Source organism: Mustela nivalis (assembly GCF_964662115.1).
Source record: "Mustela nivalis genome assembly, chromosome: 14".
In the NCBI taxonomy this organism is placed as follows: domain Eukaryota; kingdom Metazoa; phylum Chordata; class Mammalia; order Carnivora; family Mustelidae; genus Mustela; species Mustela nivalis.
Window position 1 is genome coordinate 39,524,434 of NC_139033.1, and position 18,868 is coordinate 39,543,301.

Consider the following 18,868-nt stretch of genomic DNA (forward strand, 5'->3'; position numbering starts at 1 on the left):
AAATCCATTTTCTGCTACCACCAGCTATTTTCACTTGATAAGATGTTTCTGTGATCCTAGTCTTTCATCTATAAAAATTTATATAATAAAATAAGAAAGAATAAGGAATTAGTATCAGTAAATTTACTTTTGTAAATTCTGAAGTATCATGCATACATGATTTATTATTGTAGAGGAAATACTGCACTGTATTAAACATGTAAGTCTTGAGATCAGAGAGCCTTGAATTTAAATCCCACACCTCTAATATCCTGAGCAAGCTTCTTAATTTGTCTAATTATCAGCTTGACTTATATCAAAATTGATGATAATAATATCTACTTCAATGTGTTGTTGAGAAAATTTGAATAAGAAATATCCTCTATTGGGGCGCCTGGGTGGCTCAGTGGGTTAAGCCGCTGCCTTCGGCTCGGGTCAGGATCTCAGGGTCCTGGGATCGAGTCCCGCATCGGGCTCTCTGCTCAGCGGGGAGCCTGCTTCCCCCCTCTCTCTCTCTCTGCCTGCCTCTCCATCTACTTGTGGTTTCTCTCTGTCAAATAAATAAATAAAATCTTTAAAAAAAAAAAAAAAGAAAGAAATATCCTCTATAATAAAAAAATCCTCAAAATATCTTTTGCAGAAGGCAGTACACTGTAGTAATTACAAGCATAGGTACTGGAGTCTAACAGATTCAGGTTTAAATTTTAACTCTACCTTTCACTGGATAGATGGTGGCATTTGGAAATTAGCATTATGCAAAGCCTTGATGCTCTCACATGGATAACATCATCTATTTCATAGGGTTGATCTAAATGGTAAATAATGAAACTGTATGGGTAACATTTTCCTAGCACTTACTAAGTATTCAAAGAAGCATTTGGTTTCTCTAGTTAGCTCATTATTATCCCTATTCTCTTGACTGAAAAAAGATCACTAAAGGAAACACAGAGTAGAAGTCTTTACAACACGCAGAGTAGCTCTTAAATGTCCCAATATTATGAGACTCTGTTTCAGACAATAAACCCCAGTTTGGGTGTTATAAGTGATGCTCACAGGCAATCAGGAGCAGTGCAAAGGCTCTGAGTACCAAGGCTGAGGGAATTCAGAGCACCAAATAAGAGAGCGCAAAGATAAATGGTATCTCTTGCCTCATGTTCTATAGGCCTTAGAAAGAAGTCAAAGGTGAAGGAGAGGAAGACCTATACTCATTTCTTAGATTGAAAAAGCAATTACCATTATTTTTTGTTTAAACCTTTAAAAAGGGGAATAGAATTAATAGAAACTAATCTAAAACAGACTTCAGACCTGTGTTCCAGCAGTTATTACTGCCACTAACTAGGTATGTTACAAACATTAAAAACTTCCTGGACCACCGTGTTGCCCATCGGTAAGTAAGTAAATGTATCTAAAGTAACTTTCAGCTTCTGGAATCATCAGAGACACATTCTCTAAATAATTCTTATATATAAAAAGCATTCTTCCACAATGTCTTTTGACATAAGGAGTTTATCTTCTCATAATTTACCACAGTTTCTTCAAACTGTCTCTAGAGTAGGATTAATCTAATTAATTAATTAATTGATCAGGGTATAGTCCAGAGTGAGAAGCACTGAACCAAACTGACAAGCATCATCAACAATCATCAAAACTAAGTTTTGCCTTGTGAGAAAATATCAGACTTCAGTGTGAAAAAAAGAATAGCAAACAGAATCAGGAATATAGGAAATCCGCTTTGGGAACCAAACCAGAAGTGGTGCTAACTGGTTTCTGAGTCAAGGTTGAAAACACATGAGGTCAAAACCAGAAGGCTAAGAGAAGGCCCAGAGTTAGGCTCAGAGGCAGGAAGGGAAGGAGAGTGAGACCCACAGACTAGGTCCTCAGAGCCTTAACACATGACTTCATCTTCCATGGAGCAAGGGTTAAAATGTCTCACTGTCAGTGCAGTTGTTAACATCATCTACTCAGCCTTCCAAATAAGGGAGCCCCAAACTTTGCTTTATTTCCTTCCTTTGAGTCTCATAAACACTGTGTATGTTCTTTTATTCCATCAAAATCATTAGCTCTTTAAATGAAGACCTCCATAAATCCATCTCTTTTGCATTCCCTCTCAGTGACTTTACATGTTCAAAAGATGTTGTAGATTTCCAGAAGAATGGTGATAATGTTAATGACTGGAGGCTTTTCCTCCAAAATATTATCAGATCAAGAGTATTTCCATGTTGATTACATCATAACCTGGAGAAAGAGTGTTGCCCCAAACATTACCTGACAATGTTGGAATTCTCTGTTTGGAGATTCTGAGTGTCCAAGGGTCCCTGTATTAGTGCAGACACCAGTTAAATCTGTACCAACATCACCAGTTACATCAGCTGATGTTGAAAACTGACATGACGAACTGTGAGCTTCATGGTTTCTTGGGTTGAATGACTGTGCATAGAAAAGAATGGAGAAAAAAAAGAAGCTATTGTATTTGATGTCTAAGGCAAAATACTCTGACAAATATAAATCAGACTGTTGAATATTATGAAATATTTGACCAAATAAGATCATTTGAAACCTGATTAAAGAACAAAAGAATATATTCATTATACTATTCTCAAAACATGGAAATCTAGTTATGTCATCCTAAGTTATATTTAATTATTTTATAAAATTATTGAAGCAAAATCCAGGAACAGACATTATCTTTTATCCTCGTCATATTTAATACATTTGTTAAATATCATTACATTGCAAGTTAGTATAGAGAGATCATATTTTTAAAAGTCCCACTATTAAAATTCTAGAGATCTTAAGGCTTCTTTTTTTTTTAATTATGTTATGTTAGAAGATGTGGTCCATATACACACTGGAATATTACTCAGCCATCAGAAAAGATGAATACCCAACTTTTGCATCAACATGGATGGGACCTGGGACTGGAGGATATTATGCTGAGTGAAATAAGCTGAGCCGAGAAAGTAAATTATCATACAGTTTCACTTATTTGTGGAACATAAGGAATAGCATGGAGGACATTAGGAGAAGGAAGGGAAAAATGAAGAGGGACAAATTGGAGTGGTGACAGAGACGTTAAGGCTTATCAAAACAACTCTTTTGAGAAAGCCAGTATCTAGAGAGGTGAAGTGAGAGTCTGGATTTAGTAAATTGCAAAAAGTCACTTCTTCCACTGCAATTAAACAACAAAACAAAACAAAGGGAGAGCTTTGAAAAAATTGAAATTAGATTATCTAAAATTTAAAAATAGATTAAAAATCAAATAAAATTTTTAAAAGAAAGGAGCTTTTCCAAAGTGATCTAACATCATAGACCTTCTTCTTGTCTGGGGCATTTGTGGATTCTGAGTATGAGCCTGAGGTTCTGACTACCAAAAGAGGTTAACATAACTTTTGGTACTCATGTGAGGCTGACATGACATATTTGAAAATAAAGGAGTCTCAAAGCAATGTTTTAATGTTCTTTTTAATGTTCTGGGATAGCTCCAGAGGCTAAGGGCCTGGGACAGAAAGGCAGAATAAAGTCTGTAGCAGTATCATAGTGAACAGAAGAGAAAATTATTCTAGAAGGAGACTTAACTACAAACACAAGACTGGTTTCCCCCCTTAGGACAGTTGTCAGATATTGAGGCTTTCTGGCATAGAAACCTAAAGGATTGACCATGAATCCTTTGAAGGTCAGTCTCTGAAAAATGTAGGTACAAATATTCTCTAAGCAAAATAGTAGTAAATTAAATTCAAAAATATATAAAAATGTAAAAATTTCATGGCCACTTATGATAAAATTTCTCAGCAAACTAATAATAGATGGATCGTCCATAATCTGATAAAGAATAGCTCCATGAAACTTAAAGCTAATGTTATAATTAATGATTAAATATTTCATGCTTTCCCCCTTAATTTGGGGAAAAATGCATGATACTCACTTTTATCACTTCCATTCAATACTACACTGGAGGTCTTAGTGCATTAGGTTAAGAAAACAACATGTTTTAAATTTTGAAAAAAAGGATAATGATATAACCAAGTTTACAGAAAATCTGAAAGAATCTACAAAGAAATATAATGAATTAATGAGGTCACTGGATACAAGGTAAGAATACAAAAGTCAATTGGATTTCTATAAAATAGCAAGAAAACATTTGAAATTGAACTTAATATGCCATTTAAAACAACACAAAAAGCATCTAAAAATAAATCTAAACATAAAAGTACTTAATCTCTACATTAAAACCTCAAATCATTGTTAATAAAAATTAAAGAAGACCAGTATAAAAGAAAAAGCAAGCCATGTTCATGGATTTGAAGAATTTAGGTATTATGATATAAATTTTCACAAATTAAATGCCAATTCAATGATCTCCCAGTCAAAACTGCAGAAGTATTTTAATAGAGATCAACAAGCTGATTCTAAAAATTTCTATAGAAATGTAAATAATCTTGAATAGCAAAGATAACTTGAAGAGCAATGTTTAAGTACTACCAAATTAAGTACTACCAAATTTCAAGATTTATTATAAAGCTAGGGTAATCAAGATAGTGTAGTAGTGGTACAAGACAAACAGAAAAACGGAACAGATAAGAGTCCTAAGACAGACCTACACATACATAGTCTTTTGATTTACAAAAAAGCTTCATGTTCAGTACAGACAAGATGACCTTTACATCTGCACAGCAAAAAATCTCCATACTGAAAAACAATGTTTAACCCTACTTCCTGCCACATATAAAAATAAATTTTAAATGATTTTTTTTTAAAGATTTTATTTATTTATTTGTCAGAGAGAGAGAGGGAGAGAGAGTGAGTACAGGTGGACAGAATGGTAGGCAGAGGGAGAAGCAGGCTCCCTGCTAAGCAAGGAGCCCGATGCGGGACTCGATCCCATGACGCTGGGATCATGACCTGAGCCAAAGGCAGCTGCTTAACCAACTGAGCCACCCAGGCGTCCCTAAAAATAAATTTTAAATGGATCATAAACCTAAGTGTGCAAGTGAAATGATCAAGCTTCCAGATAAAAACATAGGACCTTTTTAACTGAGTTTCTTGACACTACAAAGACACAATTAAAGACTCACAAGGCTAGAAGGTCCATGAAGAACATCTTCAGGGGAAGGCAGTGCTGATCTAGAATCAAAAAAACAATTTCTCTGCCTTGTAATTTCCTTGTTAGGGCATAGGGACAAAAATATTTTTCCTCAAGAAAATGTAATTTTCCATTCAAATCTGTACTGATCTCAGCACATTTCCATGGCTGTTCCCAATATCAAGGTCTTTAATCAGGCATGCAGTTACATAAAAGACAACCATAAATGCACAGCACTGAATTGTTTCTTCTAAAAATATAAATAGTCAAATAATATATGATTAAATTCTAAATATTTCATCTGAATACAATTCTTTACCAAAAACAGAAATTCATAAAAAGTTAAAGAGGCCAATAGTTTGCTGCCCAGGCCTAGACTTCACTCACAGGATTACCTTCTCACCTCCAAAGATATGTAGAAATCTGGGGACCTGGTTGGCTCAGTGGTTAAGCTTTTGCCTTCTGCTCCAGGTTAAGATCCCAGGTTACTGGGATAGAGCCCCAGTCCCACATCAGGCTCCCTGCATAACCAGGAATCTGTCCTCCCTCTCCCTCTGATCCTCCCACCCCTGCCCAGGCATGTGCGCCCTATCTCAAATAAATAAATGAAACATTAAAAAAAAAGATATGTAGGGGCGCCTGGGTGGCTCAGTGGGTTAAAGCCTCTGTCTTCAGTTCCAGTCATGATCCCAGGGTCCTGGGATCGAGCCCCACATCGGGCTCCCTGCTCAGCGGGGAGCCTGCTTCCCCCTCTCTCTCTGCCTGCCTCTCTGCCTACTTGTGATCTGTCAAATAAATAAATAAAATATTTTAAAAAATAAAAGATATGTAGATGTAGAAATCTTTGAGCTATGGCAAATCTACACATTACACTAAAAATCTAGGCAGTTAACACATAATCTATACATACATTTTCAAAAACATAAGTTGTTGGATGCCTGGGTGGCTCAGTTGGTTAAGTGACTACCTTCGGTTCAGGTCATGATCCCGGAGTCCCAGGACTGAGTCCCTCACCAGGCTCCCAGCTCCCGGGGAGTCTGCTTCTCTCTCTGACCTTCCTCCCCTCTCATGCTCTCTCTCACTCTCTCTCAAATGGATAAATAAAATCTTTAAAAAAAAAAGAAACATAACTTGTTAAATGTTATCAAATTTAAATTTATTGGCTTGTGCTTGAATTATGATAACTGTAGAGAATTATTTGAACAGGATATTAAATTTTACCCCCCAAATTGCTAATATCTTAGATTAATGAATACTAAACTAAGTTTCTCAATTATGTATATATTGATATGTAGAAAAAATACAAGTTTTCTAATTGTCTAAGTAGTAAAAAGAATAGCTAAAAATTGGTTTTCATGTAAAACTTTTAAAAATCCCTTTTTAGGAAGAACCATGTTATAATAAAGAAGTATTAGGATTGTACAAATATTGGAAAACAAAACTCTGAGCCACCTGAAATATCACAGTGGTACCACAATACTCACCAGCTGGTTTTCAGAATGTCCGATATTCACTATGTATTTCCCATGTTTTCTCTCCATTTTTGAACTGTCAGTATCACCAGCTACCAGAAACATTTTTCAGCCTGTCCATTGCCCTTTATAACTGCAATCATGAGAAATAATTAAGTTGATTAATATTAAATCTACTATGAGACATAAGTACCAGTGTGGATTAGACTAAATAATAAATCATTATTCTTTATGTGGGATCCACCTTAAAGGAAGAAGTGGGGCATTAAGCAATTAAGGGTGCAAGAAAATCAGGCCACCTCTACGATTACGTTCTCAATAATACTCCCCAGACAGCCCACCTAGCCGAAATGCAACCATATCACCCTTCCTTCTCTCACCTATCACATCTTCCACAGAACTTTCCCTTCTGATTTTATGAAGGGCCCAAGTCAGTACTCTGAAATAAGTGAAGGGATTGCTCCTTTACTTAGAAGACATGAACAGCTTTCTTCCATTATTGGCAACAACCACTGCTCCTCAAGTCTTTGACCTTCTTGGGTTCCTTCCGGCTCAAAAGTTTTTCTAATCTGTTCTCTGCTTCTGGGGGAAAAAAATTTAATCTAACTTGGTTTATACTTCCTTAAACCCTCATCGAATACAGAGAGCCAATCTGATGAACAAATCTCTGGAAGTATTTCCATGAGGGTCCCTTTCTTCCCTTCTGTGGGAACTAGTTGGCATACTTAGCCAGAAGATTACTTCTGATTCTGGTTGCAGTTTAGTAACATGATACACGGGCTGGTGGGGCTCTTCAAACTTCTTCAAATTATATTCAAATGCAAAAGAATTTTCTCTTATTTGTAGGAGTAGCTTTGACAAGATCTAAAACACAATTGGGAAGAGATAAATAACATTTTTAAAGATATTTAATTATTTCAGAGACAGAGAGAGTGCACACGCGCATAAGTGCAAGTGGGGAGAGGGGCAGAGAAGAAGCACAAGTGGGGAGAGGGGCAGAAAAGAAGCAGACTCCCCCTTGAGTCTGGGGGAGCCCAATGCAGGACATGATCCCAGCACCCTGGGTCCATGACCTGAGCTGAAGGGAGATAATGAACAGAGCCACCCAGAAGCCCTGAGATAAATAATGTCTAATCTCAAAAGAAAAGTTATCAATTGGCTCCCAACACATATATCCAGGGACTCCCAAATAAAAAAGATGTTTGCAAAGAATACTGCTTAAATAACCTAAAATATCTCAAAAATATCTCTTCAGTAGTAATCCACCCATAGAGAATTTCTTGTAAACAAAGCAAGAAAGCACTTTGTTGTTGTTGTTGTTGTTGTTGAAAATGTCTCATGTGGCACTTTTTAATCTAGCCAGATTACCTGTCAGATGTCAAAGATAAGAATTACCCAATAATAGAACTACAAGAGGTCAAGAGATCTTGTAGTTCAGTCTTGTCATTTTAAAGTTCAGCCTTGGAAATGTGTGTCCAGACAGGGAAAATTATGAAACTAGTTGTATGGTGGAACCTGGCTTCCTTTCAATCCAATACCCTTTCCATAACTAGTCTGCGAACAGTGACTTCATAAGATGGACAGTCTAGTAGGAAGTCAAGCAAATATCCTTTTGAAAACAAGTAAAACAAAGATTTCAAAGACCTGGAGTTGGAAAGGATGCTAGATGGGAAGCCTGTTATAAACCCAGAGCCATCTGAGCCTTTCTAAACCAGACCTTTAGGGGCAGGATCTGGAAGTCTGGTTTTTTGGCCAAATGTCAAGTAATCCTTATCAGACAATGTTTGAGAAATATTTTACAAAACAATGATTCCAAGGGTGATTATGTAGTCTCTTCATATCTTTAGGAAGAAAACTGTGTGTGAAAAAAAACCTCAATTTTCACAAGTTAAAAAAGGGTTAAGTTTTTAAATTGCTTATTCATTCAACAAACACTATTGAGTCCCTACTATATCCAAGCATTGTGTTAGGTGCTGAGTGTTCAATGGTGAATGAAAGAGTCAAAATTCTTGACTTCCTGGATTATAGTAAAACATATATTATATATTAAATCACTTTCTAAAAGTCATTCCTAAATTTCTCTTATAAAGGCATTCTTTAGCTACAAGTTTCCATTAGAATCCACAGAAGCAAAATAAAACAGCTCTGTGGTCTACAGAATATAAAAGGTGTGAAAAATCTAGGGGAAGGTTTTGTTCTAAGGAGGAGGAGAAGAAAGTGCTTCACCCTTACATGCTGAAACTAAGCCAATGAAACAATGGCTTCTGGCTCTGTCTAAGCAGCGTCATCATATAATTTATCTCTCCGAACCAAAACATTTTTGAGAACAGAAGGAAACAGTATTAATAATTCAATTTAACAGAGACAATACTATCCCATACATACTAGGACATGTGGTCACTTAGCTGTAAGGAACCCATGTGAATTAGAAAATTCACTAGTATTGGGGCTCCTGGGTGGCTCAGTCAGTTAAGCATCCAATTCTTGGTTTCTGCTCAGGTCATGATCTCAGGGTGTGTGAGATCAAGCCCTGTGTTGGGAAACACACTCAGGGAGGAGTCCACATGTCCCTCTTCCTCTGCCCCTCCCCCTGCTCTGTCTCTCTCAAATAAATAAATAATTTTTTTTTTTTTTAAAGGAAGATTCACTAGTACTACTCATGACCACTGGACAAGCGATAAGCCAATGAATTTAAAAATCAGTATCTCAAGTGAACACATATTTCAGTTTTACTTGAGCTTTTTTACATTGTGGTACTAAGATGTACATATTGAGACTGTGCATTGGAGTTCCAAAACCACTGAGCAGATAAAATTCCACATTGTATGTCATGAAGTCTCTGCCAAAACAGTATCAAAGTTCTACCCTCTCATTAAGTAACTCTTACAAAAGCCAAAGAATGAACAATGAACTACTGTGTCCTAAATTCTCAGTATAAAATTCAAACTTTCTCTATTTCTAAAGAATACATTTTATCCTTTTATTATATCACAGACCAACTGCCAGAGCAGAGTGCACCTGGATGATGACAATGTGCAAATACAGGTAACTCATATCGGTATGCGGAGCATCTCCTCCTAAAGCTCTCTGAGATCTGCAGGATTTAAAGTCAAAACGGCTTGGAGGTCTATCTATATGAACTGGGAGTGGTTGACAGTCCTTTAACAACTGTTAAATTTTTTTAGCCAAAAGAATGCAGAACCTGTTACTAGGTCATCTATTATAAAATGAACCAGACTGGAGTCTTAAAGATTACAATAAAATTAATTTACTGATCAAGTTACCCACTTCAGGTCATTATTATAGTTTATCCTATCGTGCTGAGTGATCAAAATGATAACCAAACAGGTATCATATTTGAAAGACTTCGTTCAGGGCGCCTGGGTGGCTCAGTGGGTTAAGCCACAGCCTTCGGCTCAGGTCATGATCTCAGGGTCCTGGGATTGAGTCCCGCATCGGGCTCTCTGCTTGGCAGGGAGCCTGCTTCCCTCTCTCTCTCTCTCTGCCTGCCTCTCCGTCTACTTGTGATTTCTCTCTGTCAAATAAATAAATAAAATCTTTAAAAAAAAAAAAAAAAAAAGGAAAGACTTCGTTCAGTACAGTATTTAGATTGGCATTTCCTATTAACTTAAACTTGATGAGATAATCATTTAAAATGCAACTGTGGGAGAAGTTTTTAAGTGTCAAGTCAAAATCAACCCAATGCAATGACTATGCCAAAAAAAAAAAAAAGATCAAAGTGGGAAGGTGAACAAACTAAAATTATCCCCATATTTGTTCAAGAAGCTACCTCTCCTGCCCCCTCCAGCAGAAAACAACAACCTAAAGAAAGTAAGGGGTTATTTTTCCTTCCCATCAAGAGAAGGCCACATGAGGGCAGGTAGGGTGCAGATGATCGGTAAAGACACAAACATGTCACCCCTTGTAGAAGAATGCCACTGGGGCACACTCTATGGGCACTACTCCCCACTTGGCTGGTTTCTGACTCAGCCACATCTTGTCATTAATATTACTGACATTTCTTGTGAAGAGCTGCCTCTTCTAGTACATTCCACAACTAATCTTATCTAATCCTCCTAATACCTTCCTGAATTAAATATTACACACCATTTTCCTGGTAAAATACCAAAGCATTTAGTGATACTTTATGAGCCTTGAGATAAGTTTCTGGCTTCCCATTCATCCACCCAAGGAGTGATTGTTAAAATACTTATTATATTCACTGTGGTCACATTAAATGTAGAGAAAAATTAGGAGATGCATAAGAGGGAAAGATACTTAGATACCTAATCTTCTGGACAGAAAAATACAACCAGAGACGCTGGTAACATGTCTCAGGATATACCAAAGCAGCACCTTGGCTGTTTACTGGCAACAAGAAAGGAGTGGTGCTAATACTTGAAGCAGACTTGCCTACTAGTGAGAGTATGCTGGGGTTTACACTCAAAGTGTATCGAAGGCTTAGAAATGCCTAGGCAGAAGGCAAGACTTACTATCTGTATTAACGATTCCCTTAAATCTCTTTCTCTGGTAACTATAGTAGCCCCATCAGCAACCACTCTCCTCTGAGGATTGACAGTGATCCTTAAACACCAATCACGTGACTCCACACCCCACCTGGTATTCTAAAGGATTCCCAATGCATTTAGGGGGAAAAATGCCAATTTTTAACAGAGGCAAAAAAAAAAAAAAAAAAAAAACGTAGATAGGGGTAGAGGTAGATAAAGTTAGATACTCTGAAATCTCTAAAATCTTAGCTTGTACCACTACTCCCCTCATTCATTGCTCTTCAAACATGTTCTCATTTTTTGAGAATTTGTTGGAAGCATGTAACACAATCTTTGGAAACTCATGCACCATCCCTCATGCCTTTTCCAAGCTTGTTTCTACCAGTCTGTGGCAAGCAAAATGATGTCCCACCAAAGGTGTCCACATTCTAATTCCCGTGGGTATGTTAGCTTACAGGACAAAGTGGAATTAAGGTCACGGACGGGATTGAGATGGGTAATCAGCTCACCTTAAAATAAGGAAATTATCCTAGATCATCCAAGTGGACTCAATGTAGTCACAGGTCCTTAAAAGTAGAAGAGGGAGACAGAGTAATTCAGGGAAAGAGATGTGACAATGGAAAAAATGTTCAGTGAGATGCAGTTTTGCTAGCTTTAAATAAGGAGAAAGGGTCTCACAAGCTAAGGAATGTGGGGAAAAAAAAAAAAAAGACCCTCTGGAATCTGAATAAATCAAGAAAACGCATTTTCCCTTAGAGCCCACAGAAGGAACAGAGTCTTGCAAACACATGAATTTTATCCCAGTGAGACCCATGTTGGACTCAGATGTTCAGAACTGTAAGATAATAAATTTGTGTTGTTTTAAGCTACTACATTTTTTATATTTCTTACAGTAGCCATAGAAAACTAATTCACCATCTTTGGGATTTGAATTTAGATTTCACTCTCCATTTTAAATTAGTTCTTCTACTTATATAATCTCCCCAGAACTGTGTTCTTCCTCAGAACTTATCATAATTGGTAACTGTATTTTCACTTTTGTGACTATTTGTTTACTATCTATCATCCTTTTTGGACTCAAATGTCTGCAAGGATGAGGACTGTGCAACTTTAAACATCACTGTATCCTTAGCATCCCACACAGTGCTGGGCACATGATGGGCCCTCCATCGGTATTTATAGAACAAACAGAGAATTCCACATGCAACACATTTTACAGGTAAGAAAAAAAAAAAGTTCAGAGAGATTCAAAAGTTTATCTAAGGTACACAGCAGATTTGGAATTTAAACACCAACAACCTGACTCGGGTCTACCCTGTATTGGTCTGTGGCGGGGTCAGTCATGATCCATTTCTTAGCACAACGTCTGGGGGTGATTCTTATGTACAGCTATTCTCTCTCAGTGAATAACTCCTTTCTCCATAACAGCTCATGCCATGAAACAACTAGAAGGACCTCTGCAGCTCATACCGAACATCTTCCAGAACTGACAAGAGACCCACTGACTATAGCATTCAAACCTGCACCAGAGTTGATCAAGGCAGAATCCCAATACTTATTCATAAAATAAAAAAGGATTAGAAAGGGACAACAAAGAATTCTAGTGTTCTTTAAAAGTGAAGGGATTTCCAAGTGACACATCAGTGTCAGGGATTCCTTATGATTCATATTTTTAAATTAAGAATACTGGGTAGGGGCGCCTGGGTGGATCGGTGGGTTAAGCCGCTGCCTTTGGCTCAGGTCATGATCTCAGGGTCCTGGGATCGAGCCCCGAATCGGACTCTGCTCAGCAGGGAGCCTGCTTCTCCTCTCTCGGCTTGCCTCTCTGCCTACTTGTTGTGGTCTCTCTCTCTCTCTCCCTCTGTAAAATAAATAAATAAAATCTTTATTTAAAAAAAAAAAAAAAAAAAGAATACTGGGTAGGAGGGAAACCTTGGTGGCTCACTGGTTAAGTGCCTGACTCTCAATTTCAGCTCAGGTCACCATCTCAGGGTCCTGGGACCAAGCCACAGCTTGGCACACTGGATGTGGAGTCTGCTTAAGATCCTGTCTCCAGGGGTGCCTGGGTGGCTCAGTGGGTTAAAGCCTCTGCCTTCGGCTCAGGTCATGATCCCAGGGTCCTGGGATCGAGCCCCACGTTGGGCTCTCTGCTCAGCAGGGAGCCTGCTTCCTCCTCTCTCTCTTTGCCTGCCTCTCTGCCTACTTGTGATCTCTGTCAAATACATAAATAAAATCTTTAAAAAAAAAAAAAAAAGATCCTGTCTCTACTCTCCCTCTGCCCCACCCCGCCCCCCAAAAGAATACTGGGTAAGAGTCAATTCCGTAGAGAACTATTAGGCAGTGGCCCTGTACTGCCAGCTTTGCCATGACCTTTCATGCCCATGCGCTTCTGCACACCATGCACTCGCTCACTCGGGCACACGTGCATACATTCAGCAAGCATCCCCTGAGCTCGTTCTGTGCCAGGACTGTGTGAGTACTTCATTTAATGCTTCCATTTTATCCTTTAAATCTTCACAGCTGCATTTAGAAGCAGGCAACACGAGAGACTCCATTTCACTTATAAGGAAACCGAGCTCCTGATGTGACTTGCCCAGTGTCACACAACCAAGGAGTAACTGGGCCCCAGCTTTCCTCTGGGAAACCTCTATTCTTCTTTCAAAGCCCCGCTGCCCTGCCAGCCACAGGTGCAGCCTTTCCAAGGCCCTCAGGCCGAGCTTCCCTCCCCTCTGCTGGGCTCCATCCTCCTGTCTTGCCTCTGAATGGCTCTCGAATCAGCCCACTATCGTACTAAATATCTCCGCATCTTTCTTTTCAAGATGTGAGTTTCTTGGGGAAAAGAATAGTGGAGGGTCGACATTTCCTCATTACCTCTTATTAAAAAAATTAGTAAACTGAAGATAAAGAGGAGGTGTAATCAGCTGGCATCCACCAGGCCAGGAAATAAAATGGAGGAAGTTTGTTTTCTTCTCCCTTTGTTATTGATAGTAACAATTCAGGTTTAAACAACATGTGAAAATTAATACAATGAAAACCAGTTTGAAAGTGTTCCTCACAGGCATAGTGCTCAGTGACCCGGGGTCATTCCTTCCCTCTCCCCTGAGCATCAGGGACTGTGCTGCCTCAGCCAAAGCCCGCGCCCTGCTCAGGGCCATGCCCAGGCTTCTGGAGCCTTCCAGTCCCTCCTTGTGACTCAGCGCCTTCTGTCTAAGCAGACAGGGCTGCTCACTTTCTCTAGGTAGGTGTGTCTGCCGTAAAATCCAGGTCAGCCACACAAAAAAGAGCTTGCTCCAGGGATTACAGGAGGAGGTGGGGGAGAATAAAATCAGGATGTAACAATTACCACAGGTTTGAGGGTTAGGGCTGTAGGCCGTACAAATAAGACTCTGTCTCTTAGTGACTGCCAGGCCCTAAATCCAAAATGGAGACTGCAAAGCCACAGCCTAACGCATGATGCTTAGAGACCAACATTATCCCATAAACAAGCCCTCCAGCACCATTTGTTAAGTAGAAAGAAAAGACAAGGCTTGCTGTATCGCAAGCCTAGAAAAAGAGTCATTTATTTATATTTATTTAACAAACACTTAACTAGGACTTACTGAGTGCCAAGCAATATTCTAGGTACTTTATGAACATTAGCTCATTTAGTTCTCAGAGCAATCCTAAGAGACCGTGTCCCAGTTTTACACACAAGGGGGCATTTCTGACCACAGAGAGATTCAGCAGCTGGTCGAGGTGGAAAGGAGGACGTGGTAGAGCCAAAATGTACGCCTGAGCAGTTTGGCTTTGGAATCCAACTTCAGCCACTATATTATGTTCCCTTGTGTCTTAAAAACAGCATGATATTTTCATATTAAAATGTCCCAAATTCCTGAAACACTGGCAACAATTTTAATAATTCTCTAAATCCAGCCAGGTCACCAGATGCTATAAAATGGCGCCTTCCTGCCGTCACCCCTGCCGGCACCCCAGCTCAAGAATACAGCCCAGTCTGGGCTCCCTGCAGTAGCTCCTGAGCCTTCCTGCTGACAGTGTCTCCCTCTCCCATTCAGCTAACATACCGCTTCCTAATCAGACTTCTTGGTCTGCCCTTCATCAACAGTTTCCTACTTCCCATTGGACTGGGTCCTCCCTCCTCCTGTCTGAAGCCCAGCGGCCCCTTCTCACCTGCTCAAGCGCACTTCTCATGACCCCCCTCTCCTATAATACAGGTCTTTCAGTCAAGTGAAGCCCATCTCCTCCCTGCATGGAGACCACTCTCTTCTTAGTTCCACTTGAGTCTCTTCCCTCGTGTTGTTCCTTTGCACTGCCTGGGGATAGCCTTCCTCTTCCATCTGTTCAAAAGGCACCCATCAGTGAAGGCCCATCTATGGAAACTTCCCAAAAAGTCTGAGCTTCCTTAGTTTCCTTCCAGCTGAATTCCACCTTAGAGCAATCAGACTTTTCAATTCTGCACAAATGAACTCTGACTTGAATTTCTCAGTCTTGCTTCTTGACTCCTTCCAAGTGTGCATCTTGCACTTATCCTCAAACTGGACTGTCCTGAGGTCAAATCTCGTCTGCTCCCTTGGCTCTTCTCACTACTTCCTGCCATCCCCACTTAGTTCTTTTATTTCTTTCCTTTTGATGTAGGTGTGGAGGGCTGTGGGACTCCTACTTCTCAGTTCAGAGGACAGTATCATCATTGGTTCTTGCATGGCCCTTCCCCTATTTCATTCACTTTTATCTCCACAGCTCGCCCCCATCTCTTCCACCTTCCAGATTTTAATGTGTTTTTTATGAATGGTTTTGCAAAATGAGAACAATTGTTTGTTCTTGCTATTTTTGCTACATTTCTATGACCCAGCGATAGTGTACTCCATACATTAATCTACCTGCTGGGAGTGCGGCCACCCCACTGCACGATCTGCTCTTCCAGGTGGATATCCAAGTTGTATCCAGCTTCTGGTCACTACCAATAATGTTGCAATCAACACCTTGTACAAGTCCCCTGATGGAGCCAAGGCAAAGTTTCTTTGAGATACACATACACACACACACACACACACACACCCTAAGAGCAAACTGCTGAGGCACAGATGTATATGCCCTTCATCTGACCAAGCACTGCCAGATTCTCTCTAGAATCACTGCCACCTGCCAGAACTGACCTCGCTTTGTACTTCTTGCCATTGCAACACGCCTTCAAATCAATGCAATACCTCGGGAAGCACATTGAGAACTTTTAATAAAACCAATGCTCAAGTCCCACCCACACAGTTTAGATTGGAACTTTCAGGGTGGAAAGGTGATTCTAATGCACGTTCAGGGCAGGGAATCTCCAATATAATTCTTTATTTCTCTTTATGTTATTTATACCTCTTTACATTGTTATAACTCTTCATGTTGTTTTAATTTGCCTCTTTCTTCTCTGATTAGTCATGATTTTGAATATCTCTTTATATACGTATTAACACTGGAGGGTTCTTCTTTAGTAAACTGTCTGTTCTCCAGCATATTCACATGATTGAAAGTAGGTTAAACTGACGATTAGGTACAGGATTGAAGGGGGGAAAAATCGTGGGGACTGAGCTGTATAACTACATGAGAAGGAGCATCTCATTCCCAATAGTCTCAATGATAGTTTGTAAGCCTTTGGTTTTCATAAATTCTCTGTGGAAGCCACCAACTCCTTTCCTAGGTGCTGCTTCCTGAATTTCTACTCAGCCCCACCAGAATTAAGGGTGGGAGTCGAAGCAAGCAAGGACCCAGGCAAAGGAATCCCTCCAGCCCTCTACACCCTCAGACAGGGCTCTCTTGGCCAGTGGTCTGCCCTGGCCAACTGAACGGGGCCAGCTGCTGGGAGATTTGTCTTCCAGTTATTACAGGGGAAGCTCTTCTATCATCACTGGCTGGCAGTCAAAGGGAGACAGTTACTATTCCCACTCAGGCATTTTAAAGAGTTCTGGAAGTAGCTGCCAGGCCAGCTTTGCAGCAAAGAAGTAACTCTGTTGTCTGTAAGTGAGCTGGTAAAGGCCGGGCTCAGATCTGCATCCACAATTCCCAGCAGTCAAGCCTGACAGCTTACCTAGCTGGGGCTTTAAATGTGCACAACATCTGAGATTGAGTCAGAATATGCTCAGAGATTCAGACACAGGGTGCAAAGTCACTGTGCTGCACTGAGGCAGGGCAGATAAACAAGTCATTTCTTTGTTCTCCACTTGTCCTCCGGGAGGTTGTGCTAAGGGCACTGACTCTGTTATCCATCAATGCCAAGAAAACTGCGGGAGGTCTGCAATAATGTTCGAGACCTTGTCCCAAAGGCCCTAAATGACTTCTACATTTTCAACTAACACTTAAAAATTAATATATTAACAATTAGCACAATATGACTCATGTAATCATGAATCAATTATAGTTAATGTGAGATGTGGCTGCATTTTAATATGTTTGATATGAGGTGGGGTGTGAACTCCAAGAGCATGAATGCCCTTGGAATAAGATCTTAATATGGTCCTAGAAAACCTCTGGGCCCAAGAAGGAATCAAAACGAGATACTTCAGCACCCTGTTTTCTATGTCTTTGGAACTCGACTTGTCAACTTTGGAAATACTGAAGACTGTATTTTAATTGCATTAGGCCTACAAGCCAGCAGTGGTTCTCATCCTTGGCTGCTTATTAAAATCACCTGAAGAGCTTTTAAAACTTCTTTGTTGGGTCTGTATCCCACCCCAGTTACACAAGCATCTCTGGAGATGGTACTTAAGGAGTCCATGCATTTTAAACTCCCAAGTTTAAATCCCAGGTGATTTCAATGCATGTCCAAGGATGAGAACTGATGAATTTGTCTGTCTTTCTTTACTTGCTCTTAATTTAACCAGAACCCAGATAAGAGATGAAAGCTTTTGTGGAGACAAAAGCGAAACAGACCCCAGTTAAGCTTTTTTTCTAGAGAGGAGTTCTTTTTCTGAATTCTCTAGAACAGTTTGCTGTATCTAGATATACTTCTAGAATCTTAATGGCTGAGAATACCACAAGTGTTAGGGCTGCGATGTGTTGATTCAGGATTTTTTTTTTTTAAATGTTTGGAAACTCAACTCCAAATTCACAATGGCAGTGGCAGGAACACGGCAAGATATCAGCAAGCACGGACCCAAAGCCACCAGTTCCACAGATTCCCCAGGGACTGAGAAATGAGGCCTTTTTCAGCCTCAGAAGTGTGGCCCTTCTGTCCACGTCTTTAATCTGCACATTGTAATCAAGAAAAACTGAAATTTCTCACCGTTGAGACTTTTAATAGGAGTGTGGAACAGAGATTATGGGAGAAGGGGCAATCATTCTTCCACTGAGGCTTACATTTACAATCACCCATAGGGGAACAACCAATTCATGCATCATGGTTGTATAGTTTGTAATTTTTCTTCACCTAAATAAATACTGGTTTGAGAAAAATGATTTTGTCCTAATTAAACTGATTTAAACATTAACTGTTTTGCATTACATTCATGAGTGAATTTCAGAATCTTGCATTTCAAACCCCTAAAACCAAGTTCAGTAACTATTTTCATTCCTCAAATTCATAATGAGTTTGTATGTCTCTTTCTTGTTCAACAATTTCTTCTTAAAAACGGAAAAACTATACAATCAAAATCGACTGGTTGGGGGCACCTGGGTGGCTCAGTGGGTTAAGCCGCTGCCTTCGGCTCAGGTCATGATCTCAGGGTCCTGGGATCAAGTCCCGCATTGGGCTCTCTGCTCAGCAGGGGCCTGCTTCCCTCTCTCTCTCTCTCTGCCTGCCTCTCCATCTACTTGTGATTTCTCTCTGTCAAATAAATAAATAAAATCTTTAA

At 39.7% G+C, this 18,868-nt stretch overlaps 1 protein-coding gene across 1 annotated transcript in view; it reads right to left on the reverse strand.

Annotated features, from left to right (window-relative positions):
• Positions 1-18,868, reverse strand: part of LOC309848045 (uncharacterized protein) — a gene marked incomplete at its 3' end in the record, with an annotated part of 81,426 nt that overhangs the window by 2,879 nt on the left and 59,679 nt on the right. The window contains exons 2-3 of the mRNA XM_082699047.1: positions 6,544-6,664; positions 2,245-2,406 (exon numbers count right to left, since the gene is read on the reverse strand). Of these exons, the coding sequence (XP_082555173.1) occupies positions 2,245-2,406; positions 6,544-6,636 (255 nt within the window). The 5' untranslated portion in view covers positions 6,637-6,664. The remainder of the gene's footprint in view (positions 1-2,244; positions 2,407-6,543; positions 6,665-18,868) is intronic.